This window comes from Chiloscyllium plagiosum, unplaced genomic scaffold (genome assembly GCF_037043375.1).
Source record: "Chiloscyllium plagiosum isolate Xiang-an unplaced genomic scaffold, Cpla_swu_hap1 HiC_scaffold_3, whole genome shotgun sequence".
Lineage (NCBI taxonomy): Eukaryota > Metazoa > Chordata > Chondrichthyes > Orectolobiformes > Hemiscylliidae > Chiloscyllium > Chiloscyllium plagiosum.
In genome coordinates, this window is record NW_028270141.1 from 40,108,681 (window position 1) to 40,135,401 (window position 26,721).

The 26,721-nt window shown below is 41.2% G+C and overlaps 1 protein-coding gene across 3 annotated transcripts in view; it reads left to right on the top strand.

Annotated features, from left to right (window-relative positions):
* Nucleotides 1–12,723, top strand: part of LOC122548604 (pecanex-like protein 1) — a 281,969-nt gene extending 269,246 nt beyond the window's left edge. For all 3 annotated transcript variants that reach the window (XM_087978544.1, XM_087978548.1, XM_087978558.1), the window contains one exon: nt 11,334–12,723. In XM_087978544.1, coding sequence (XP_087834670.1) covers nt 11,334–11,480 — 147 coding nt within the window. In that variant the 3' untranslated portion in view covers nt 11,481–12,723. The remainder of the gene's footprint in view (nt 1–11,333) is intronic.
* Nucleotides 12,724–26,721: the final 13,998 nt, after the last annotated feature.

Here is a 26,721-nt window from a genome sequence, read left to right on the forward strand (position 1 = left end):
GTATCGACGTTTCGGGCATTAGCCCTTCTTCAGGAATGAGGAAAGTTTGTCCAGCAGGCTAAGATAAAAGATAGGGAGGAGGGACTTGGGGGAGGGGCGTCGGAAATGTAATAGGTGGAAAAAGGTCAAGGTGAGGGTGATAGGACAGATTGGGGTGGGGGCGGAGAGGTCGGGAAGAAGATTGCAGGTTAGGGAGGCGGTGCTGAATTTGATGGATTTGACTGAGACCTCCATCCCCCATCACGAAGGACTCAAAGCCCTCCGCTTCTTCCTTTCCCGCCGTACCGACCAGTACCCTTCCACTGACACCCTCCTTCGACTGACTGAACTGGTCCTCACCCTGAACAACTTCTCTTTCCAATCCTCCCACTTCCTCCAAACGAAAGGAGTAGCCATGGGCACCCGCATGGGCCCCAGCTATGCCTGCCTCTTCGTAGGATATGTGGAACAATCCATCTTCCGCAACTACACTGGCCCCACCCCCCACCTTTTCCTCCGCTACATCGATGACTGTATCGGCGCCGCCTCGTGCTCCCACGAGGAGGTGGAACAGTTCATCCACTTCACCAACACCTTCCACCCCGACCTCAAATTCACCTGGACAGTCTCAGATTCCTCCCTCCCCTTCCTCGACCTTTCCATTTCCATCTCAGGCAACCGAATCAACACGGACATCTACTACAAACCGACCGACTCCCACAGCTACCTGGACTACACTTCCTCCCATCCTGCCCCCTGCAAAAACGCCATCCCATTCTCCCAATTCCTTCGACTCCGCCGCATCTGCTCCCAGGAGGACCAGTTCCAAAAACGCACATCCCAGATGGCCTCCTTCTTTAAGGACCGCAATTTCCCCCCCGACGTGATCGACGATGCCCTCCACCGCATCTCTTCCACTTCCCGATCCTCCGCCCTTGAACCCCGCCCCTCCAACCGCCACCAGGACAGAACCCCACTGGTCCTCACCTACCACCCCACTAACCTCCATGTACAGCGCATCATCCGCCGTCATTTCCGCCACCTCCAAACGGACCCCACCACCAAGGATATATTTCCCTCCCCTCCCCTATCAGCATTCCGTAAAGACCACTCCCTCCGTGACTCCCTCGTCAGATCCACACCCCCCACCAACCCAACCTCCACTCCCGGCACCTTCCCCTGCAACCGCAGGAGGTGCAAGACTTGCGCCCACACCTCCCCTCTCACCTCCCTCCAAGGCCCCAAAGGAAACTTCCATATCCGCCACAGATTCACCTGTACCTCCACACATATCATCTATTGCATCCTCTGTACCCGATGTGGCCTCCTCTATATTGGGGAGACAGGCCGCCTACTTGCGGAGCGTTTCAGAGAACACCTCTGGGACACCCGGACCAACCAACCCAACCACCCTGTAGCTCATCATTTCAATTCCCCCTCCCACTCCACCAAGGATATGCAGGTCTTTGGACTCCTCCATCGTCAGACCACAGCGAAACGACGGTTGGAGGAAGAACGCCTCATCTTCCGGCTAGGAACCCTCCAACCACAAGGGATGAACTCGGATTTCACCAGTTTCCTCATTTCCCCTCCCCCCAGCCTGTCTCAGTCAAATCCATCAAATTCAGCACCGCCTCCCTAACCTGCAATCTTCTTCCCGACCTCTCCGCCCCCACCCCAATCTGTCCTATCACCTTCACCTTGACCTTTTTCCACCTATCACATTTCCGACGCCCCTCCCCCAAGTCCCTCCTCCCTATCTTTTATCTTAGCCTGCTGGACAAACTTTCCTCATTCCTGAAGAAGGGCTAATGCCCGAAACGTCGATTCTCCTGTTCCCTAGATGCTGCCTGACCTGCTGCGCTTCTCCAGCAACACATTTCCATCTCATTAACTACCTACCCTATCCTAGTGGTGTCTCTCTTGTCCAATTCTTGGCCTATCTTACCATGTGTGTGATTCTCAAAAGAGCTTGCTACTCAGTAGATATCACTGGCATCCCTACTGCCTACACTATTTTAAAGGACTGTTATGCATCTGGACAAACACTGTCCAGAATTGACCTGCACACCACCTAAAAGTTAGCCTGGATATGACAGACAAGGGAACATCACCGAATTTGTGGCGTTCCTGCTGGTACAGGCAGGATTTCCTCTTCCCCAAGGATTAGGGTTGAAAGCTATGACACTGGATCATGCCAGCCTGATTCAGACTGCCATCCAGTCTGAGTTGTCTGGAGAAATGCCCAGCAATGTAGGAAGAAAGTCAATGACCTTCTCCACCGTGCCAGCATAAGTATCATCATCTTGTCTCTGAACCTCTCACTCTATCTCTACTACTGTAATTGCCTTCCACTAGGTCTCATGCTCTACTACTCTCACCAATGCCTGGCGACATCTTCACATTGTCGCCCAACCCAAACCCTGGCAGCACTAACCCTAAATGCTCTCAGCGCTGTCTAATCACACACTGAAGATAAATTCACGCCTGCACCAAAAGTAACAAGGTTACCCACTTTCATCTCTTATTACCTACATCTCTCTAATTCCAAGAGCAAAAATGCTCTCCCCCCTCCTCCCCACCTCCTTCCTCTCCCATAGGGCAGAAAGAGTCGAGATGCATTGTGGGCTTTCTGACATGTAGCTCCTCGCCCTGTATGTGGAGAGCATCTGACTATGCCTCAAGTGGCTTTCAAACCCATAGATTGGTATCAGAGGCTGCTTTTGATTTACTGTGTCAGGATTCCTTGTGTGAAGGCTATTCCCCTTGACTTGACAGAGGCCCACTGGCAATCATGATAACTTTCCTGCCTTTTGTATCTGCATTAAATAGCAAGGCAAAGCAGGTAATAAAAGCCTGGTATCTCTGGCTGAGGGGGCATGCGAAGAAGCAATGCAAGACAAGTATGCTGTGAGCATCCGGGTAGGCTCAGATTGAATGAGTACCATGACAGAGAGTGATGAGCAGGGAGATGCAAAATGGATAAGTCCATACACTAGGTGCATGTTTCTAAGTGCACAGTGCTCAAAGCAATGAACAGAACCAATGCTGTGAAGATGTTTTTTTTCTGGCTGGAGAATTTATAACTGAGGTTCACAGCATCAGTAAAATGGGTGAGTGATTTAGGGCTGAAATGAAGAGCAATTTTGTTATTTAGAGGATTCTGGATCTTCGGAATTCCCTACCTTAGAGATCTGTGGTATTGCTCTGAAGTTGATCATATTGGAACTTGAGATTGATAGATTTTAAATACAAAGTTTATTAAGGATGTGGTGATAGTTCAGGCAGTGGAATCGAGGTAGATGATCAGCTATAACTATATTGAATGAGTTGGCATGAAAGGCTGAGTGGGCAATACTGCTCCTGTTTCCTGGATGCTCCAGTGACATTTTTCTCTTTAGCCATTTCCTAATTATATTATATCATCTTAATGTGTGTCTTTTCCATCACACAGAATGTTTTGGGTAAAGCACAGGGTTTTTTTTAACCATCACCATATCACCCCCGCACCCCCCACCCTCTCCCCCGCCGCCGCCCCTACCATCTTTTCTTTGTCCTCTTCCTTCTTGTTATATCCAGGTCAAAATGATCTTTCAGCCACCATCACTAATGTAGATTGTCTGATTTTCATACTGCTGTTTGAGTGACCTTGCTGTTCTCAAATTGACTGCCTTACTTCCTGTATTGCAACAACGATTACACTCCAGAAGTACAAATAGATGGTTGTAAAAGAATCCATGGCATTTTTCAAAGAAAAGGGAGTTCTTTCCAGTATCTGGACAACATTTATCTGTCAAACAACAGTGAAAGAAGATTATTTAATTATTTATCTGAATTGTTTATGAGACTTTGCTGTGGAGAATCAGCTGCTGCCTTATCTACACTCCAACAATGACTATATTTTTAAAGCATTTCTTTGGCTATCAGGTGTTTTGAAAATAGGTCATGAAAGCTTCTCTGTAAATGCAAGTGCTATCTTTCTTTTACATTCTGATAATTTATGATCATTTCAGCTTTTCACACTTAAACTGAGTTTCTCTGACAGACTGCTATATGTCTAGCTCTTTCTATTTTAGCTTATGACTTGCAGCCTTGGAAGAGGAAGCCACTGGAGGCGTCAACATTAGTCTAGTTAAATTCTCTCAACATCAGGACCACATCTCTGATGCTAAGATCTTGTGAGCATAATGTAATTATCAATACAATTTATCAACCCAGTATTTGCTGAACAACATTTAATTATTGAGGATCTCTGTGAGATTAGTCAGTCTTTCAGCTGTTGTTTCTGATGTCTACTAAATGATTTTGTTAATCCTGTGGGATTTGCAGTTAGGGGAGTTTTTATTGTGCTTCAACAAGATCAATATTCCTACCATGTGTGTTTAACAGACAGCCTGCAGCAAAAATTTACTGAATGACTCTGATTAAGATGAGAGCTAATTCTGATGCTGGCACTTTTTATAATTTAACAGGCAGCCCTGAAGGTTTGAACACTGCTCATTTATTTCATTGCTTTGCAGTGTCTAAACGCAATGTATTTTAATATTTCATGGGTAAGCCTGATAACAAAAATGGATGTAAAGGTAAATATTAATGTTATAAGTAAATTACTAAAACTAAAATCACTTTGAAAATATGCTCTTGAAAATTATCAAAAATCTGACATTTTCTAATTTGCAAGAATAATCCACAGTGGTTCTGAGCCAGATTGCAGCCTGGAATTTTTGTTTAATTTGTTTCAAAATGGGTTGATCATGAAATTTGGTTCCTTAGCACCTCCTCCACTTTCAGTGCTGGGATTTCAGTTTGGCCTCCAAATGGCAGGTTGAGCCAACATACTTCGATGTGGGTACAGTAGCCACCATTTTGGAGAAGACATTATCACCGTTAAACTTCTGACAGCAAGTTGGTGAAGAGGGAACCAGACATCAACCTGTTCAGACACATTATGACACACCTCTGCAGCTGATGCATCAGAACTTCAGGCCCAGATGTAGTGACACTACCAATGTACCACAAGTCCCAATAAAACATTAGCCTGAGTCTTTGTACTATTAATCCAGTGACATTGCCACCACTATCCTGGTGGTAAGTAGTGATTATTTAATCGGCTGTTGGAACTTGTTATGACATCTTTGTAGCAGGTAGGACTTCAGCACATACTTTTTCCCTCAGTGATAGGGACACTACAACATAGCCGTAATACTCCTTTCTTTAAGGGGAGGTGGAACAGAGAAAACCAATCCTTGGTGTCCCCACACAGAGAGGGATTCTCCCACCATTCTCAGCCCAAAAATTGCTTTCTTGAAAATATGCTCAAGTAATTACCTAATGATTGCTCTCTGCTGAATGTTCTTAATCTTAGTTTAGGTAATTAACAAACATGGATGCAGAATGTCCACAAGAAATCTGCAGAGAAAGGCGGATTGTTTTGTCAGTCATTGATTTGCCATTTTGGAGCTCAGGGCTCTAGTTAACACCTCTAAAATTTGCACTTATAAGTTACTTACTGATTGATTTCTACTGGCTGTTGTTGTGATTATGGAATGGATTAATTCTCTCTGAAATTATTTAAAGTTGCTAAAGTCTATAGGGAGTCATCTGGTATATTCTAAAGGAAAGTGGACTGAGTTTAAAGATTCTGCACAAGACAGATGCTCCCAGGCATGATTGCAGTAGTATTTGGAAAGTGCAAGGGAATGAGTAGAGATGACAGGCTGCTAGAACAATAGGGAAGAAGAAGGGAAACAATTTCTCAGCTGGAGGCCACAACTTCCCATTGTTATCAGGGATCACATTTCCTACCTCAGTGATGCAAATGCTCAGACTTCAGTACTTTGTTCCAGATGACATCACTAATAACTGTCACCTGCTGCAGGTGGCCCCAGAGCAGACTCACGGCGGTGGCAGAGTCGTGTTTGAATTGTTGCAGTACCCAGTAGGACAGGTGAAGTCTGCACTGGCAAGGTCTAGCAAGGACTCTGTGGCGAGGGTGTCTGTGGAGGCAAGATGGTGGCGAAGGGTGGTGACTTTGTTCCATTGGTAGCACAATGAAGGGGATTTTGCCTGGCCACCAGGTTCATTGTCAGAGTACTTAACAAGAGGACTGTAAAGTTGAACACTCTCTTTATTTCTTCATTTTTCTGATTTATATTCTCTCTTTTGGTTTCTTTTTCTGTGTTTTAAGATGGCATTGAAGAGTCGTGGCACTATACAGCAAAATACATGTGACAATAAATAAATCAATAACTCAATTCTCTTGGCTGGGCTGAGACAGTTGGGGTGGGGTGATGGTGGTGTGTGCGCTGAGAACATTGTCTGTTGTTGTGATGGTGACTGTGGCCCTGAATTTCCATATGTCAGGCTCATTCCAGGCTAGAAAGGATAAATTTTGCAACCTTCCCCAGCTTGCCATCAGCTGTTACATAAGGGTGGTCACTGAAGCTTTGTGGTCCCAGATTTCATTCTCTTATGTAAAGGAGAAACAGGGATAGCAAACATGCAACTTCACTCAGGTCATGCATTTCTCCATAGTGCCATTGATTTGCATACTAATAGATTAGGAAGGCCCATTCTGAGATGTACAACTGCCTAAAGGGATTCAGTTCTTTCAACATCCAGTTGTTGTGTGCTGTATACATTGTATGATGCAGGTCAAATACCAGTATTCAAATAGTAATAATAGCCTTCATTCTGTGGCAGTCCTCTGTTTCATCTGTATTTGAATCACTGTGACATGCCGGACAGTGGGTCACACATGCTATCTTTAGACAATATGACTGGTGTTCCATGACACATACGATTGGTAGTGCATGCATTATACTGCCTCTCAAAAATAGAATGATTTTTTAAAAATGCTTTCACTGGCTGGACTGAAGCCTTCAACCCTTAGCAGTGTGGGTGTCATGGTTCATGATGATTTGCTGCACATACTATAAATTGACTTTCATTAGGACTCAGCTCTAGTAATCAGATAATTAGCAGGGGAGGAAAAGGCAGAAACTAGGAGGAAACCAACACAGATCATTTCTGGCCAAACTGTTTGTGATTGACTCACCCAACAATGATATCTGTAAATAATTCCCCATTCACCCAAAGTCTTATCTCTGTTCCTGACTATTTCAGTCTCTGCTATGAAACAATCCAAGTTTATAAATCAAACCACGCACACTTATTTCAAATGTTAACATCCTTATGGATTATCTTAGTGCCTGTCTTCAGGTTATCTTTAGTCTGTTTGAGTGTTGCTACACAGTACCACCCCTGGATCTGTAGCATGGTGATGGAAGGCTGCTAACTTTCAGGGGGAGAACACTACAGCTGACCACGGAGGAACACCAGAGCATTTGATAGCCCAGATGACTGCATTATCAAGCCATAATAAGCAGTTGTTTGATTGACTGTAAGCAACAAAGAAACAACATCAGTGAAGATGATGGCAGAGTAATAATGTTCTTGGACCAGTAATCCAGAAACCCATGCTCATTAACCAGGACATTAAAGTAGTAAATAGGGAGGGCGAAGGTGAAGTCAACACAGTTTTGAAATGAAGTAACAAGTTAGAGAGTAGTGAAACAGTCAGGAGTCCTACATCAGGTATAGCAGGTACTGGTAAAACAATAAGTACTGGTTAAACTGGAAGTGAAAAATAATAAACAGGTGAATAAAGCATTAATTATAGTGTATGGTCAAAATAAGAGTTCTGTCTACAAATACATGGAGTAAAAGGAGTTAGTTGAATTGTAGGCACAAATTCAAATTGGAAATTATAATATAGTAGCCATTACTGAGATATGGCTGCAGGATGACTGGGACTGGGAACTAGATGTACCAGGTTATAGGTTTACAGGATGGACAAGGAGACTGGCAGAGGAAGTGGAGTAGCCTGACTGATTAAAAACAACATTACTGAAATGGTGAGGGAGGATATAATGAAGGGAAAGCATTCAGTAGAGAATGTACGGGTGGAACTGAATAACAGTAAAGGATCTAAAACTGTAATAGCTGTTATGTACAGTAGCAGCTCTGAAATGCTAGATTGTAGAAATGCAAAAATCAGGCAAGTTTGTAGCAAAGCCAGTGTAGTATTTTTACTGGGGGATTTCAACTTTAACACAGATTAGAAGAAGCAAACAAGCATCTGTCCAAAAGGTAGTGAATTTCTGGAGTATGTACAGTATAGTTTCCTACTGCGGACAATATGTTGCAGACACAACAACGGGACAAGCAATATTGGATTTAGTATTAACTAATGAGCTGGATTTAATTAGTACCCTAATTGTGTGTGAATATGTATCAAATATTGATCATAACATGATTGACTTCAATGTAGCATTTGAAATCAAAAAGCATGAATGAGCTATTAGTGTTTTAGATTTAAATAAGGCCGCCTTTGATGAGATGAGACAACGACTGTCTGCAGTGAACTGGGAAAATCTGATAATGGGTAAAACAACTGAAGAACAATGGAGAATGTTTGAAGAAACATCTATGACTGTATTTAACAAAATACAAAACCAGTTTATACCCCTGAGAGGGAAATGTTCCATTTCACAAAAAAAAACAGTCACAATGAACTAAAGAGATAAGGAACAGTATAAACTAAAAGGGCTTACAAAAATGCAAAAAGCAGCACAGATGCTGTTAAGTGGGAAGGATATAAAGGCCAGCAAAAGGCCACAAAACCAGCATACAAAAGCTGCTAAAAGGGATTATGAAAGGAAACTTGCCAGAAAAAGTGAAAAGGAGAAATTCATACAGGAAGTGGTGCCACGTTAAATGGTTTATGTAAGGAAATAGTTTGCCATTCTATGTGACTATTTATCTTCGAGTTTGCTCCCTCTTTCCGTTATTCCCAATTCCTACACAAGGCCAAAACTGCAGTAGCGTTGAAGGAGGTCACTGGGGTTAGTTTGGGAAAAGGGTGAAAATAGGTTCTAAATGGATACTATGTAGCTATGATAAGAATTGTTGAAAGATTGGTTTCAGGCTGCAATTTGGTCCCAAGAACTAATTTGAATTTATCTGTGCAAAACTAAACACTTACAGACTTAGCTTTCAAATGCTGATTAAGTGCAATTTTTATCAGCAGGTTGACAAAGAGGCCAATATATGGTGCACAGATTCTCAGCTGTGACACCAGCGGACCTACCAGAGGAGGAATCTGTATCCGCAAGGGAATAGCGGGTCTGCCTTTATTCTCTGCTCCTCTCTCCTGCAGATGATGCTACTCTGTCTGCCATCATATTGCCTTCCGATTCCTCCTACAGGTCAAAGGATCCCCTAACACGATTAGATTAGATTCTCTACAGTATGGGAACAGGCCCTTCGGCCCAACAAGTCCACACCAACCCTCGTCCATGATCAAGAATTGTCTTCCCCAGTAACTTGTATAAATTGTGCAATATGACAAAATAGTACAGCACTCTATCTTGGCAAAGTCTTGAGCACATTTCTGAAATAAATATTATTCAAGTGCAGGTGAAATCTGACAAAAGTCTCGCAGAAAGCCTAATGTTCTCTTCAAAAGTCCTCTTTTGCTGACCAACAACAAGTGAACAATGAAAGATCACATACCTTTTAAGTAGCACTTAATTCTTCTTTGACAACTACATTATCTTTTATTAGGTGTCCACTATTAGGAGATGACAGTAATTCAGTGCTGTCAGGCTCTTGTGCTGCACTAATAGTGCCCCTACCTCTGAGCCAGAAAGCCTAGGTTCAAGTCTGACCTGCTCCAGAGGTTGTGTAATAATATATGAACAGGTTGATTAGAAAATATCAATGTTAGGTAGTGGTAATGCCCTACTCTGAGTCAAAAGGCTTGGTTCAAGTCCAACCTGCTCCAGCGGATGTCATACATTTGATTTAAAAAACATCTCCATGACTCTACCTGTTTGGCTGTTGTGGTACAGTGGTAGTGTCCTTATCTTTAAACCACGAGGCCTGGGTTCAAGTCACACAAGCTCCATGGATCTAATAATATCTCTGTAATAGATTGATCAGAAAATATCTCGCTTAATGCTGCAATAACTAAATGATGTGCAGCCTTGCTAATGAATGCTAGCATACAATCTAAGTGATGATCAGCCTCATAATATTCATATGGACATGGTGTTTTATGGTAAATGCAAGCTAAATTTGTGTTTCAGATGGAACTTCTTCCTAGCTATGAAAAGTCTCCCCCAGCTTGTCTATTAAAGATGAAGATACTTAAAAAGGATGTCAAGGCCTTTGTGAATGTGCAGAGGAGAAATATGTGTAAATGTTTGTGGATGAGAGTCATCAATTATGTGGAGAGAGCAGATAATCTGGGATTGTTCTTTTTAGAGGAAAGTCAAAGAGAGATTTAAAGGAGATGTTTGAAATATGAGGGACTTTGATAAAGAGAATGAGGATAAACTATTTCCACTCACAGTAGAACTGGGAACCAGAGAAGACAGTTTTAAGATCATTGGCAAAAGAAGGGGGGGGTTATTGGAGGCAGGGTGTGTTCTTGAGATGAGGATAAATGTTTTCTTAGTTCTTGTATTCTGGAGTGCACTATCTGAAACAGTGGTAGAAGCATATTCAATTATTACTTTTAAATTGAATTGTTTTATTCGTTAAATGTTCTTTCTGCATTCCCATGTCGTTAATGACCCAACCAATTAGCACCCTCTTCTCATGTTGTATATCTTTTTTCAGATGGTCCTTGTATCCTGGTTCTGATAGGTGCAAGTCAAAAACTTTCAACTCCTAGTCTTTTAGTAACATTTAAATTCTGTACTATCACTCATTTAACTATACAGTGTATTTGTGTGTATAGCAGTTTTATTTGCAACAAAGGTCTGCCACATTGTGCTTTTTTAAGAGGATGGAATGGGAGGATATACTTGGAAAAATATATGCAGGTTGTAGAATCCCTACAGTGTGGAAACAGGCAATTCGGCCCAACAAGTCCACACTGACTCTTTGAAGGGTATCCAACCCAAACTCATTATCCTATCCTGTTGCTCTTCTGACTAACGCCCCTAACCTACACATCTCTGAACACAACTTAGCTTGACCAATCCACCTAACCTGCACATCTTTGGAGAGTGGGAGGAAACCAGAGCATCCAGAGGAAACCCATGCTGACACGGGGAGAACGTGCAAACTCCACACAAACAGTCGCCCAAGGCTGGAATCAAACCTGGGTCCCTGCTGCTGTAAAGCAGCAGTGCTAACCACTGAGCCACCATGTCGCCCAAATAGGGAAAGCTTGGAGATCGGGATTAATTCAATGGCTCTTTGAAGGAACTACTGCTCTTCTTTGCACTGTATGCTTCTATACTTTGTGGAAAATGATTATCTCTATTCTTGTTTTTTTGTAGGGCACCTCTGATGCCTGGTCATCTCTGGATGTAACGACTTCCAGCCATCAGAAAGATGCAACAAACACAGATGATGCTTTACATTCTCAGAACGGAGACCATAACTTGCAGGAAGAACAGAGGACTGTGGCTTCTCACTCAATGTGAGACCAGAGGCACGAGTGATCCCTTGACTGTGAATCGCAGATGATCAGTTTGAAATGAAACAGTAAAATCTGTACATTGTGAAAACATAGAACTCTAGAGATTTTGAAGCAAATGGAAAGAGAATTCACACAATCCAGAAAATGATACTGGAGCAACCATTTCCCAGTGGAATTATTCTGAATCAAATGCTAAATATGGCTTTGTTTAGAGAGGTGTATGCATTTTTCATTCTCAAAGCTGATTGCAACTCATCAAAAACTGGCTATTTGTGAATCATCATGTAATTTTAAGTGGCTTTAAAAGTCTTATTCCTGCTTACTCAGCTGGACAGACTGAACCTGAAATTGATTAGCCTTCCTCAAGGTTGTGAGTTCCCAGAATAGATCTAGGGTCATGTGTGGTCTGTTCAATAATTTTGACTAATAAGTAGATACCAATAAAACCTGATACTAGGTCTCTAGAAAGGAGCAACAGAACAATCACTTGTATTTAGCTCTGTAGTTAGAAAGTCTGACCTCCCAGAAGAACCAGAAAACTAGAAGGTTGTTTATAAATTACTTCCTAAAATTGTGTGGCATTCTACAGCTCCAGAATCACTTGCATAATTTAAACCTATTGAACTGTGGTTAGTCAACATGGGAGTACTGTGTGTTGTTCTGGTATCCTTATTATTAAAAAGGTTCTGAAGACACTGGTAAAAAAATGCAAGAAATATTTAGCAGAATGATACTAAAACTGAGAGATTCAACCTTTCAGGGCTAATAAAAAAGGCGGGGTTTCTTACTTTAGGGAAGAGAAGGCGGAGTGGTAGCTGAGTACAGCTCTTTGAAGATACCTTCTCTATGCCTGTTGAAGCCCATTATAACTTTAATTTTGGGGAATCCAAACCTATGAGCTATAAACATATCTCTGAAAAACCAAGTAGGTAATTCATCACCTAGAAGGTGGTGGGAATATGAAACCCACTAAACATGGAATGATTGAGCAAATATTTCAGATGCTTTTAGGGGAAGATACATGTATGAGAAAGAAAGGAATATGTCAATAGAGTGAGATGACAGTGAGGCAGGAAGAAAATAATCATGCATAAATGGCAGCATGGATCACCTGGGCTGAACAGCCTCTTTATTTGCTGTAAATGCTATGTAAAATTATAAAGTCGAGTATTTACTTCTTCCAGGAGAAAGTGAAAACTACAAATGCTGGAAATCAGAGTCAAAATGTGTGACTCTGGAAAAGCACAGCCGGTCAGGCAGCTTCCGAGGAGCAGGAGAGTTGATGTTTTGAGCATTAGCTCTTCATTAGGAATGTTTTTGTTGAAGAGCTTATGCTTGAAACGTCGACTCTCCTCCTTGGATGCTGCCTGACCGGCTGTGCTTTTTCAGCGCCACACTTCTTGACTATTTACTCCTTCCAGTCTTTTGTATTATGAAAACTTAAAAATAGGAAGATATCATAAGCTAAGATTGTGAAATAAGAGGGCAGAAGAGGACTTGAATGAATCCCTACACTTAATTGCAGATGGGGAGAATTGGACGAGAAGAATAGAAGCAAGAAGCTCCAATACTTTAGTGAATTGTTTAACGTCCATATTGACAACTGAGCTCAGGTACTTAATCTTGATATGTGCTGTATTTTTTCTAATGTCTCTGCAATGGAGAAAAGAATAGAAAGAAGGCAGAAGTGAATTAAAAGGTAAGAATGGTGATAATGAAAATCTGTGCTAACTTAATAATTGCAGCTACTTATACATGGGATCACATGCAGACACCCAAACTATGTTGCCTGGTATTTTTATTGATTTTGCCAGATGGTTAGACACTGCAGTCTTTGGGTGATTTCCCATATGTTTAAAAGCAGCTACATAAGTAGCTGTCATACTGTTGCCAACAGACTGCTTTCAGATTCCAGACCAATGCCACCTAGGATGTGTCAGCTCATCCATAAACCTGTTTCATAGCTAATACACTCAATGTTTTTGGTGATGTCACAATTAATGGATTGTAAATGCTCTTGGTATTACTAAATTGTTCATATTTGAGGTACAATGCTAAACTCTCTTTGTGAAACAAAGCACTGAAATCCCACTTTGAGGTTTTATGTACTTTTGCATGTAAAAGCAATCAATAGAAAATGCATTAAGTGAATGCAATGGAACACACAACTGAATGCTAAAGTATGAAAAGTAGTGAAGGTTCAAAGAGACTTGGTGATTCAGGTACATAGTTAAAATATCGTAGACTCATATAAAAATGATTAAAACGGCTAATAGGGCGTCACAGTGGTTAGCACTGTTGCCTCACAGTGTGAGGGACCCGGTTCAATCCCATCCTTGGGCAACTGCCTGTGTGAAGTTTGCACATTCTCCTTGTGTCTGCATGAGTTTCCTCCAACAATCCAAAGATGTGCAGGTTAGGTGAATTGGCCATGTTAAATTGCCCACAGTGTAGATTAGGTGCATTAGTCGGGGTAAATACAGGTAGGAGAATGGGCCTGGGTGGGTTACTGTTTGGTGCAGCTACACAAGGCATAGATAAGGGCCGTGGCTGGAGTACTGATCGAAATTCTGGGCATGGCACCTTAGGAATGTATATTGACTTTCAAAGGAGTGCAGTGTAGATATCACCAGAATAATACCTGGACTGTAAGGGTTAAACTACATGGAGAGACTGCACAAACTTGTGTTTTGTGAAACTTTGAAGATGAAGCTTTTACAGTATTATCAAAGATTTTAAGGGAAACAAATAGGCGAGATTAAAAACATGCTGGTTTTGGAGAGTGTAAATTGGAGATATATCCTTCAGGATTGAAACTAGGGAACACTTCATGAAAAAGGTGATTGAAATTTAGTATTCTGCAAATTGTAGTTGATTTTAATTGTTAAATCTATAAACCTCAGATTTAAAATTTTGTTAATGCAAAGTAATAGGGGATGTGGTGGAGGCTAATCATCCATGACCTCATTAAATAACAGAACAGGTGTGAGGAGCTAAATCCCTGATGCTCTTCCTCTGTATCTCTGAAATAGACAAAAAGAAAAATGATCTTTTTGCGGCCTCGCTTTAGAATCACAATGGTTACAGAACAGGGATTGGGGAAGACATTCTGTCATGTCTGTGCTCACTCTCTGAAGGAGAGCAATTTACCTTGTACCACTCCCATGTGCCTTTTCCTTTTTAGATAATGATCCAGTTCCTTTTTGAAAACCTCTACTGATTCTGCCTCCGCCACACTCTTAGGCAGTTCATTCCAGATCCTGACCAATGGCTGTGTGAAAAAGCTTTTCCTTTGTGTTGCCATAGTCTTTTAAGCCAATTCCTTAAATCTGTATCCTCAATTCTCAACTCTTCCAGCGATGGGAATTTTCTCCCTTTCACTCTGTCCAGATCCCTCCGGATTTTGAATACCTCTATCAAATCTCCTCTCATCCTTATCTTCAAAGATAAAAATCCTGATTACTCTGATCTTTCACTACAACTGAAATTCCCCAACACTGGATCCATTCTTGTGAATCTTCTCTGCATAGTTTTTTTTAATTTCTTCACATTCTCCCTAAAGTGCGCCTGAACTGGAAGCAATATTCCATTTAAGGCTAAACCAATGTTTTATATAAGTTTAATATAACTTCCTTGCTCATGATAATTTATTAGATGTTCTCTTAACCTGCCCCTATCTTTCAATTATTTATTCACAAATACACCCAAGTATAAGTGCTCCTATACTCTCATATTGTCTTGCTATTCTTTCTATCAAAATGAATCACTTAATATTTCTTTGCATTCAATTTCCTCTGCCATTTGTCCACCCATTCCACTAGCCTATATCCTCCTTGAACTCTACCACTATGCCCTATAAAACAAAATCTAAGTTAGTTATACATATATGTGGAAGTATTGGGGTTCTAACAACAACCACTGGGAACTCCAAACTTACCAATCTAAAGAATATCCATTAAGTGTCAATTTTTTTGACTGTCACTCAGTCAATTTTTTAATCATGTTGCTACTGTTCATTTTATTCTGTGCACTCTGACTTTGTTCTGTTGTGTGGCATTTTATCAAATGCCTTTTGGAAGTTCATGCACACCATGTAAACAGCATTAGTCAAATCAACCGTCTTTATTACCTCATCAAAAAACTCCAAATTACAAATATTACAAAACATACTGCTAAAGGGAATGTAATCATCCAGTTGTAGAACAACAAAAAGTACAAATAAACTACTGTTTTGGTTGGTAGGGCTGATGTTCTACAAGGAAGATACAATTAAAATTTGCTATATCCAGGTAGAATAAGCAGCTTCAGTTGTTAGCACTGACGTAATACAATAATGAAAGATACCTATTTCTGTTGTAAACCCTATGATTTACTGGCAGTGGAGACAACTAAAGCCCGCTGATTATGCTACATTTCAGCTAGTGGGCAAAGGATACTGTAGATTATGCATTTAACTTGTCCCCTTTCTGCAGTTTCCACTTTGCCTTCCAGTGTAATAATTTCTCATAGTTTATTCATGAACAAAGCCCTTTGCCCACTGTTCATACTCCTGTGCCTATGAAAACAACTTGCATTTATATTGTGCTTTTAACATAGAAAAAAAGTCCCAAGGCGCTTCATGGAAGCATAATAAGACAAAAATAGCAGTGCAATTCATCTATTCAGAGACTTGCCTGATAAAAATTGACATCAGTCTCATTTATGAGGCAAAATTGTATTGTGTATCTGCAGAAAACCATTAAGTTAGCCTTTGTGGCATGCGCCGTAGGGTGGAGCAGGAAGGATATCTGCTACTAGTGAGCAAATTCAATATTACAAACTGCTTCACAGAACAGCAAAGTATATGTTTGAATATCTGGAGTTGTTTTACAAGATATAAAACAAATAAAACTTTTCCAAAGACAGTTTTTTCTTTAATTTCCTCCTTGCTTTCTATTTGTTTTTAAAAATACATAATGCTCTAATTAGCTTTGAGGTGGAAAAATTAAAATTCCTATTGAAATTTAAGAATCAGTTACCATAATGTACTGTGCAATTATATTAATGTTTCAGCCTTTTGGATTGTATACTATCAAATAACAAAAGTGTGGATGAAATTTAGCTATTTGAGTGAATATGCAAGTATGAATAATCTGTACATATTCAGAAACAATTGTCACATTTTGAATATATTAGATTGTGCTGTAATACAATTACCAAAAAGATGACAAGTAGCAGAAATTGCTTTTCTTTCAATGAAAACATTTTTCATTTACTTGCCTGTTTTCTTCAATTATTTATGATATTGTCATCAATACAGTAACGCAGAAAGAAAATGTAGTGTACATTAGCTTTGCTTGTAATGTGCTCAGTCTTGAATAGCTCATAATTTTGCTTTTTGTTTTGAATGTTACATTTACTGCATGGAATTGCTTCAGCAGTTAATTCTTCAGATTAGTGAAATGGATTTTTAGAAAGTGACCTATATGTTTACCTTTTCAAGCATAGAATTACAGGCAAATATAATAATGTAATTCCAGAAGTTCAGAATTCTCTGATCCATATTGATGTTACACTGAGAAAAAATGAAATATGCTTCGGTCACTCTGAATCCTGCATTTAACTATAACTGCATGAGGTTGCCTGTTGAGATTTGCTAAATTATACGAATGATGAATTTATAGCATTGTTATGATTTAGGTGAAAATTGAAGATTAGAAGATATTATGAAATCAGGTTATAGATCAAAATGGAATGTAACATTTTTTAAAACATCAAATAATGTAAAGTTTAACTTACCATGTAATTGCACTGAGAATATATTCTTGAACCACATGCACATCTTTGTGCAATCTTTTCCCACAATCCAAGGGAATATGCACTATAAATATCAAGTTCTGGAACTTACTTCTGCTAACTGAAAATATGATATATATTTGTTAATTCTGTTGTCTTGGAATTTTCTGAATAGTCTACCTTATGCATGTTGCAATTTGGAACATTTATATTTCAGAAAATTAAACACTAAAATTTTTGCCTTGTTTGATAAAATGTTTGTTGATTATGTCAGAGCACCACAATAGTTGCTATAATTTTGGGGGGTAAATAGGGCAATTTTGATGCATCATCCACACAGAGTGAAGATCCTGGTGCTTAGGTTTACAGGTTAATTTGAACTTAATTGATAGTATTGGCATGTTTTTCGATTTCTATGTGGATATTCTTCACGTAATTGAAGAATGCTTAAATACAGGGTGTGGTTTTTCAGTTGGCAATGTCAACGTACTACAATTGGCTAAATGCTTGATTCATCCAAATGTGGTGGCTGAAGTAGTGGACATTTGTCAGATTAGCAAACTTCAGAGTCCACAGCTGGACCTAAATGATGAGGACAAGTTAATTCCATTTATTGCCATACTATAAAAATATTGTTCCTTTGAGAGTATTTTGTTTAAAGCTTTTGACTGTGAAATAACAGCAATTGTTTCAGAGTGAAGTTGGTCATTCATTGTCTTTTAAGTGTAATGCTTTGCTGGAATGGCTTAAGTTCAGATATTGTTACAAATTATATGCCTACATGCCTGATTACATGCCTCAGTATAAAATATAGGCGAAAATTGGGACTGTAGATGCTGGAGATTAGAGTCGAGAATGTGGTGCTGGAAAAGCATAGCAGGTAAGGCAGCATCCGGGGAGCAGGCGAATCGACGTTTTGGGCAAAACCCTTCATCAGCCCTTCCTGATGAAGGGCTTTTGCCCAAAATATCAATTCTCCTGCTCCTCCGATGCTGGCTGACCTGATGTGCTTTTCCAGCACCACACTCTTGACTCAGTTTAAAATACACTGGGTCATCCTGATAAAGTTTTGGGAATCAACGGTTAAAAGCTTCCATTTTAAGTCTCCATCTTGCAACAATAATTTGTCTTACAAGTATAAAATGGAAGTCACAGTGATCATGAGAATGAATTAAGGAATGTAAGACTCTCGGCATAACCTTGTAGTTCTGCTTTACCAGGCAGAAACTTCGTCACCTCCATTAAATAGAATATTGATAAATCTTTAGCTTTATTTGCTTTGACGCAAGAGAATGGCACCAAATGTTGAAACATTTTTAATTAGTAGCTTTGTTTTCAATCGATATGAACAAGACTAAAATGTATTAATCATCTAATTTTAATTATGAGAACTTCAGTAGAGATAGAAACATTACATTGTGTGGGAACTGAAGCATACGAAATTGTTACACACATAAGGGCTATAAAATACACTGCCTTTTTGCTAGAAATCAGAAATCTCATTAGTCCATCCAGGAATATCTTGATTGATACTCTGGACAAAAGACTATTGATCTCTCACTGCCTTAATCAAAATAAAATAAGTTTTAATATTGAAATTTCTGTATGGTCCGACACTTTCTTTTTGAGTCAACATTTTGATGCTGTGACTCCTATCCTAACATAGGGCAAGTTTTTCTGGGCTGAATAAGTGACTGGTTGTCTGAATCAAACATAACAGAGTGGTAGGGTGCCCCAAGATATTTTGCTTCAGACCACTCTGTGTTCAGACAGACGATCTGCCCCTCACCCAGTGTGACCTGTACCTTGAAGGGATTTTACTGAACCACTCGGACCGGGGTAATAAGGTAGTACGTCTTTCTTCTTTTCCTCTCCATTACGATTAATGACTAATTTAAATTGACAAAGAGTTCGTTATTAAAGCATGGTCTAAGGTTTTTTAGATTTTTATATGGCTGGTTTAAATTTGTTTAGTCTTTAATACAGCTGGTTGAAATTAATGTTACTTATACAATACGATGTTGCATACAAATATGGAATAGTCTCTAGACATGGCAGGAAAGGGGTCAACCTTCAGGGAAAAAAATTCTGATCAGGAAGATTCTTTTCGAAAATTAAGTGCTACACTTAATAAACAATTAGGGGACTTGGGATGGGGGCTCTTGTGAGCAGGCAGTGAACCTAATTTGGAAGAAAAATTGCGGTCAAAAGTGGAAGTCTTTAAAGATTGGAAAGAGCAAGCTGATTGTAAAAGGAGGGATACTGATACTTTATTAGCTAGCTGGAGAAGTAATGCATGTGACAAAGGGATAGAAATACATACAGCGGATGGATCTTCCAAGAGTTGGGAGACTTTAAACACTGTGCTGGGTGGCATGGTGATTCAGTGGTTAGTACTGCTGTCTTACAGTGCCAGGGACCTGTGTTCGATTCCAGCTCAGATGACTGTGTGGAGTTTGCACATTTTCCCCTTGTCTATGTGAGTTTCCTCCCACAGTCCAAAGATGTGCAGGTTAGGTGAATTGGCTGTGCTATATTGCCCATAGTGTTCAGGGATGTGTAAGTTAGGTGCATTAGTCAGGGGTAAATATAGGGTAGCGGGAATGGGTCTGGGTGGATTATTCTTTGGAGGGTCAGTATGAACAAATTAGGCTGAAGGGCCTGTTTCCACACTATAGAGATTCTGTTCTAAAAGCTGCATGCAAATGGGTAGATGGGATACTAAAAAAGGATACAAGAAAAACAACGCAAAGACACTAAGGCTGCAAAAGATAAATGGGAAGGATTAAAGCCAAAGTGCTGTAAAAATGACTTAGTTTCTATGTGGAATCCCGAGCCCGTGTCTGGCAAACCGACCCTTTTTGATGAAATTGATGATACTAATAGCAATGATGATAGGGCTCTTTTCCCCCATTCTGTCTACAGAGCCCCAAACTCTGTCTTCTGATCCCTCCACTCCCATGAGCATTGACCCTCTCCCTTATTACCCCAATGAGGAGTCCACTATAGGTAAGAGGGTTCATGAACAACACTGAAAAGAAAAACACCCTGAATCTTCTTTGTCCATATCCCGACCTAAGAAACATTCCAGGAGACACTGTCCGGTAGACCTTGGGGGGTTGGTTGTCCTTTTTCATCCTGATGATCATGCTCCTCTTTCCAAACAATATGCTATATGCCAATTACCACATCCCCAGGTTGTCCGGCCTGCTACAGTTAATGTCTATGTCCCCTGGAAACCGCAGGAAATGAATCAAGCTCCTGACCATAAAGATGTGCCTGCCCAGTTTGCACAATAGATCTGAAGGACAATTCAGATGTATAATGCAACCCCCTAGGATTTGTTAGCTCTTTGTTGCATTATTCTGACTCCAGAAGAGGTAACCAAATGGCATGAACAAATGAGCCAGGGTAGCAGGGATCCAATTCAAAGTTATAAGGATTTGATGAACCAACACCCTGGTGAGGATGTCCAAACTAATCTGATTGTTTGGAGCGAGCTCAACCAGTTAATATTGGTAAAGTTCTGGAATGCAAACCTAAACCTGGGGAATCGGGAGGTGATTTCTGGGATCGCTTTGTTGCTTGTTATGGTACATTTGCAGGGGATCAAGCTTTCAATCGTGGGGATGATTCACCATTTTTTAATTCCTTGGTCGTGCAGTGTATTCCTGCGAGTGTCACGGACATGACTTGCACTAACAACATGAACTGGTCAGAGAATTCGAAACCCCAAATGAGAAGGGCCCTTGTCTACTATTGGGATAGCCAAAACTACCTTAAACCTTGAACTAAACTTCAGGTAAAAACTGAGTATGTTCAGCGACCTCACAATCCCTACCCTGCCATGTGACAATACTGATGAAGTTAATTGGAATCGTGATGCCCACTGGGGATGTGATCTTCCTCAGATACCCGCCCAGCATCTCCGAGTAATCCTTTCCCAATGGTTCCTAGGAAAAGGGTTTGGGGGTCTCTCTCAACTCATCTTGGAGACAGGGGACACAATGCTGACATCCCCCTAGGGATGGACCCCAGACTGGTGCAATGACAGGCCTGTGTTTTAACGGTGGAAAATATGGTCACTGGATAGCTGAATAAGCCACATACAGGCCCGCCCTGAATTTCTTTCACTGTTAACAACCCTTACACCTGATTCCAAATTCGTTACCTCCCTGTTGTCAGCATGGCCCCCCATAAGGAACCTCGCATTACTGGTGGCTGGAGTTCTTATTCCATTTACGATTGATACGGGGCAACTTATTCCACCCTCGATCAGGATGTTGTCATTGATATATGTCATCGGGATTTCAACTGGCAGGCAATACAATGGTCCTAGCTGGTTTTGACGGATCGGGCGGTGTTTATCCCCTCACCGTTCCATTACTAGTTGAATACTGTGGACAATGTTGTTATATCCCTTTTACTGTGACAGCTGGGCTCGGATGTAATTTGGCAGGAGGGGAGCTGCTTTGCCCTCTAAGAGTCGAGATTATGTGTAACGGACCAAGGTATAACTTTGGAACTGCACGGTCGTACACAGTATCTCCAATTTGCTGTTCCCCAATGGTTGGAACTGAGTATTAACCGACTGACCTTTGTACCACTGTTCACTACACTGGTTTCCCATGTGACTGTTTGCTATAATTCCACTGGATCCTCCACTGATGATTGCCAGTTCTACACGCCATTCCTGGGTATGGAATTCCCCATTTCGATTATCAGAGAGGTGGAAGGTAAGAAAGGCTCTACCTTGCGCATATTCCAGACTTCCTTTGGCGACAAACAGGGTTGGTTGTCCCGCATTTAACGTGATTTGTTAATTCCGGCTTTAAACGTAAAGATTTGGGACTCCTTGCCTACACTTTAACCCAACTCGCATCAGACACCAGGGGGATATGGTAACGATTCCCTGGAGGGCGTTTGATATATTGGGAGCAACCGCAGCAGACAGTTGGTAAACTGATGATCGACTGTACTTCCAGCATTGATTAATCAAAAGAAATTGAACCCCAGCTATAGGTTGCCTCCAGCCATGAAGTTGTCTCTACTCCCTGCTCTCCTGCACATATCAAATTTTAAAGGACAATCAGGCTTTCACTTCAATTCCCCAGTACTCCTTGAAGCCTAAAGAGGAAGAAGGGATACGGGGTCTAATAAATTCATTTCTGGTACAAGGGATCCTAATTCCATACAATTCTCCTTGGAATACCCCCATCTTTCCTGTTCCCAAACCTGGATGAAAGGATTGGCAATTGCTACAGGATCTGAGAAGAATTAATGGTGTTGTTGCACCCTTTCATCCTTCCTTCGGTACCAAATCCTGCTACTATTTTAAGTTACATATCTGCCGAAGCCTGTGTTTTTACAGTCAATGATTTACAAGTGCTTTTTTTCCACTGTTCCGTTAGACCACTGAATTCTTGTTCGCTTTTACGTACCAAGGCAAGCAATATACATGGACCTGGCTTCCCCGGGGTTTTGTCCACTCCCCTACTTTATTCTCACAAACCCTCCATAATCAATTATGAACCTTGGAACTACCACGGGGATCAACAGTTGTTCAATACGTGGATGATTTGCTTATTACTAGTAAAAGCCTTTCCAGCTGTGAAACTGACACCACTGTTTTATTAAACCTCTTACACTCCCTCGGCTATGTCATCCCACCCCAAAAGGTGCAGCACTGCCACAATGAGGTTAAGTTTTTGGAAATTCTACTCTCAGCAGAGGAACGGAAATTAAGAGGATTGAATACATCCTATTGCTAACACTCCGCCGTCTACAACTCCTAAGCAGATGCGTGCTTTTCTCAGCTGTCTGAATATTTGCAGACAATGGATACCATACATTGTTGTTCATACCCATTTACTCACCCCACTGTCATCCTCTAATGCCCCATCTGTTTTACATTGACACCTGAACAACTCACAGCTTTCATTGATTTAAAAAGCAGTCTTCTGCACGCTTCAGCCCTGGATCAGCCCCTATACAATCATCCCTTCCAATTATACGTTATCATTAAGGATAATTGCACTACTGCTGTTCTAACTCAAGTTCACAGTTTAACAGGAAAAGGCTGGTTGCATATTACTCCACCAAACTGGACTGCCTCCGCTGCTCACAGGTTCTTCCAGCAATGCATGTCATTGTTTCTGCTGCTTCACATCTTACCCTACATCAGCCTGTTATAGTTTTGACTCCACATTCTGTTACCGAACTTCTCACTTCTTAGCAGACCCAACATTTTACTCAGGCTCATCAAAATAAATATGTGGCAGCTCTTCTCAACAATCCGCTATTTACCTTCTCCTGCTGTAGCACCTTGAATTCTGCTATGGTTTTGACAAGAGTCATCACAACAATTCTCCCTTCCTGAACACGATTGCTTGTTAAGGAATCACTTTTTAACCACGATCTGTGAAGATCTGTCTGACATTCCACTTCTGGATGCAGAGTTAGCCCTTTATCTTGACGGAAGCTCGTCTATTGCTCTTGCAGGAGAAAATTGTTCAGAATTTGCAATTGCCACTGACTCTGACATTATAGAGCAAGCAGCTTTTGAAACCCCACTATCTGTGCAGAAAGCTGAGTTGTTCGCTCTTACTTGTGCCTTCATACGAGCATGGGGGAAAGCAGTTCATGTTTATACAGACTCTTGGTATGCTTTCGGTGTTGCCCCTGATTACGGTGCTTTGTGGGAACACAAGCTGGTTTTGTCCATAACCTTTTACAGGCCTTGCAATTTCCAACTAGTGTAGCTGTTCGCAAATGTTCGGCTTGCACTGGTGCAACTGGGCAAAAGTGAGGATTGCAGATGCTGGAGATTAGAGTCAAGATTAGAGTGGTGCTGGAAAAGCACAGCAGGTCAGGTAGCATCCAAGGAGCAGGAAAATCGATGTTTAAGGCAGGAGCTCTTCATCAGGATTCCTGATGAAGGGCTCCTGCCTGAAACATCGATTTTCTTGCTCCTTGGATGCTGCCTGACCTACTGTGCATTCCTAGCACCACTCTATTCTTGCCTGGTGCAACTGATCCAGTCTCCAAAGACAAGGAATGGGTGATTGCTGCTGCTGCTGCTAAGAAGGCAGCCTTACACCCTAAGCTTTTAGTTCCATTGGGTTCCCATCAGAACAAAGTTAGAAACAGTATGAGGATGGGTATGCCAGACTTGGGTGAAATTCAGAAATTACAGGGGTACAACCCTGTTGAGGAACACAAACTAAGGACTCTATTGGGGTGCTCCTTTGACACTCAAACTGGATTGTGGTTTACCTTTGCAGGTCAAGTTTATATTCCATCCTTCTTTCTACCTATTTTAGTTGATTATGTGCATAATTGTACATACTTGGGGCAAGAAGAGAATGGTTAATACTTTACTACAAACCTGGTGGCATCCATATTTCCTGAAAGCTGTTGAAAAAAGAGCTAAAGCATATTTAATTTGTAAGAAGATTAATGCTGGAAAAGGGATGCCTCGTGGTTCTGGAACTATCCCTTTGCCCAGCGGGCCTTTTGCGTGTCTGCAGCTTGATTTTACTGATTTACCTCGGGTACAATGTTATAAGTATTGTTTAGTAATAGGAGATGGATTGAAGCTATCCCAACGACTGACAATACTGCTACAACAGTGGGGAAAATATTACTGGGGGAAATGACTCTGTTACGGGCTTCTTGAAGTGATAAGCTCCAACAATGGACAATGTAGAGTCATAGAGATGTACAGCACGGAAACAGACCCTTAAATGAACAAAGAGATCTGCAAAGAGTTGGCCATAAAGCAACAGTTCCACTGTACTCCTCATTCAAAGGTAGCCGGGATAGTGGAGTGAGCAAATGGTACTCTAAAGAATAAGGTAACACAAGAAACAGGACTGAACTGGTTAAAGGTCCTACCTATGGCACTATTCCACATGAGGGTTACCCCTTCAGATAAAACAGGGCTATCTGCTGCTGAAATTGTCTATGGGAAGCCCATGCGGACCCCACGGAGACCTGGAATAATCCGACCCCCTTTGCGTGAAAGATTGGATATGGACACTCTAGGGGAGGAAATGGGAATTTATCTGCATAAGTTAACCCAAATTCTTCAAAGTTTACATTCACAGGTACGCCAAGCCTATCGAGAAGGTGATCATTCATTTGAGGGACACTACCCTACTGTAGAATCTGGAGACTTTGTCCTGATTAAGAACTGGGAACGGGGTAAGTTGGAGCCAACGTGGAAAGGACCATTTCAAGTGTTTCTGACACCCCCACAGCTGGAAAGGTGCAAGGACAACTCCACTGGATCCATAGAAAGGACTGTAAGCAAGTCAGTGAAGGAACAGGCAAGGACTAAGAAAAATGCATTGGATACTGGTGACTTTGATGACTTTGGGGGGAGATTTACTTGGGGGTAGAAGGATTTCAGACTGACACCTCTTTGTCCCTGGGAGGGAGACTACGACGATCATAATCCTTTTTGTATTTGGCTTATCAAGTGCCCAAATGATGGGAAAAGTAACTGATTGTTGTGTATGTGCTCATGTACCTCCCTATTCACAGGCCTGTCTATTTTAGATAGTCCAAGGTGGCCGAATGACTAATACGCCGTAACTCTTCTGGTGATCCTGATAACAATAAGGAAGTGCAAGAATGGTGGTCAGCAGGGTATGAGATGACCCTATTCAGGAATTGGTACCAACCTGACTACAACAGATCCCATATACCCCTTTCCTAGTGGTCCTTAACAATATTATTAATGACACTACTTGTTTTTTTAAAAATGGAAACTTAACCCACTGGGTTATATATGGGGTCTAGTTGATGTTCCTTCACTATCCTATAGATTGAAGCTAGCCAAAATTTGGCTAAATTGTTACTTTTTGTTTGATTGATCCAACGTCCTCAATAAAATATCAGGGTCCCTCTGGATTGGCCCTATTCCCAAGCCATGGAGAAACAGATATTCTAGCCTAACCACCTATAATGGCACTATTTTATTTGCGGATTCAAAGCCTATCCGTGGCTCCCCTCAGACTGGAGGGAATCATGTTATATAGGGTATATAGTTCCTCTCATTCGGGTTTTAGACAAGTTACCTTCGCCCCCTAGGACCAAGAAGTCTGCTTTCCTATCCTTTATGGGAATGGCCTCCCCCTCCCATTGGATTCTATTTGCAGAGCAGCATGTTAAGTAGATTAAGGACAATACTGGAAATTGTTGCCAATAATACTGCCAATGCCCTGACTAATATCAATGCTGAAATGGTCACGATCAGGAATTGGCTCTTCAGAATCATTTGGCCATGGAGTTTCTCCTAGCTAAGGAGGGTGGCACTTGTGCCATTGCAGGAAAGGGATGTTACACTTATATTCTTGACAGATCCTCCAATATCGTGCGAACGTGGGTACTGCAGATGCTGGAGATTAGAGTCATGATCAGAGTGGTGCTGGAAAAGCACAGCAGGTCAGGCAGCATCTGAGCAG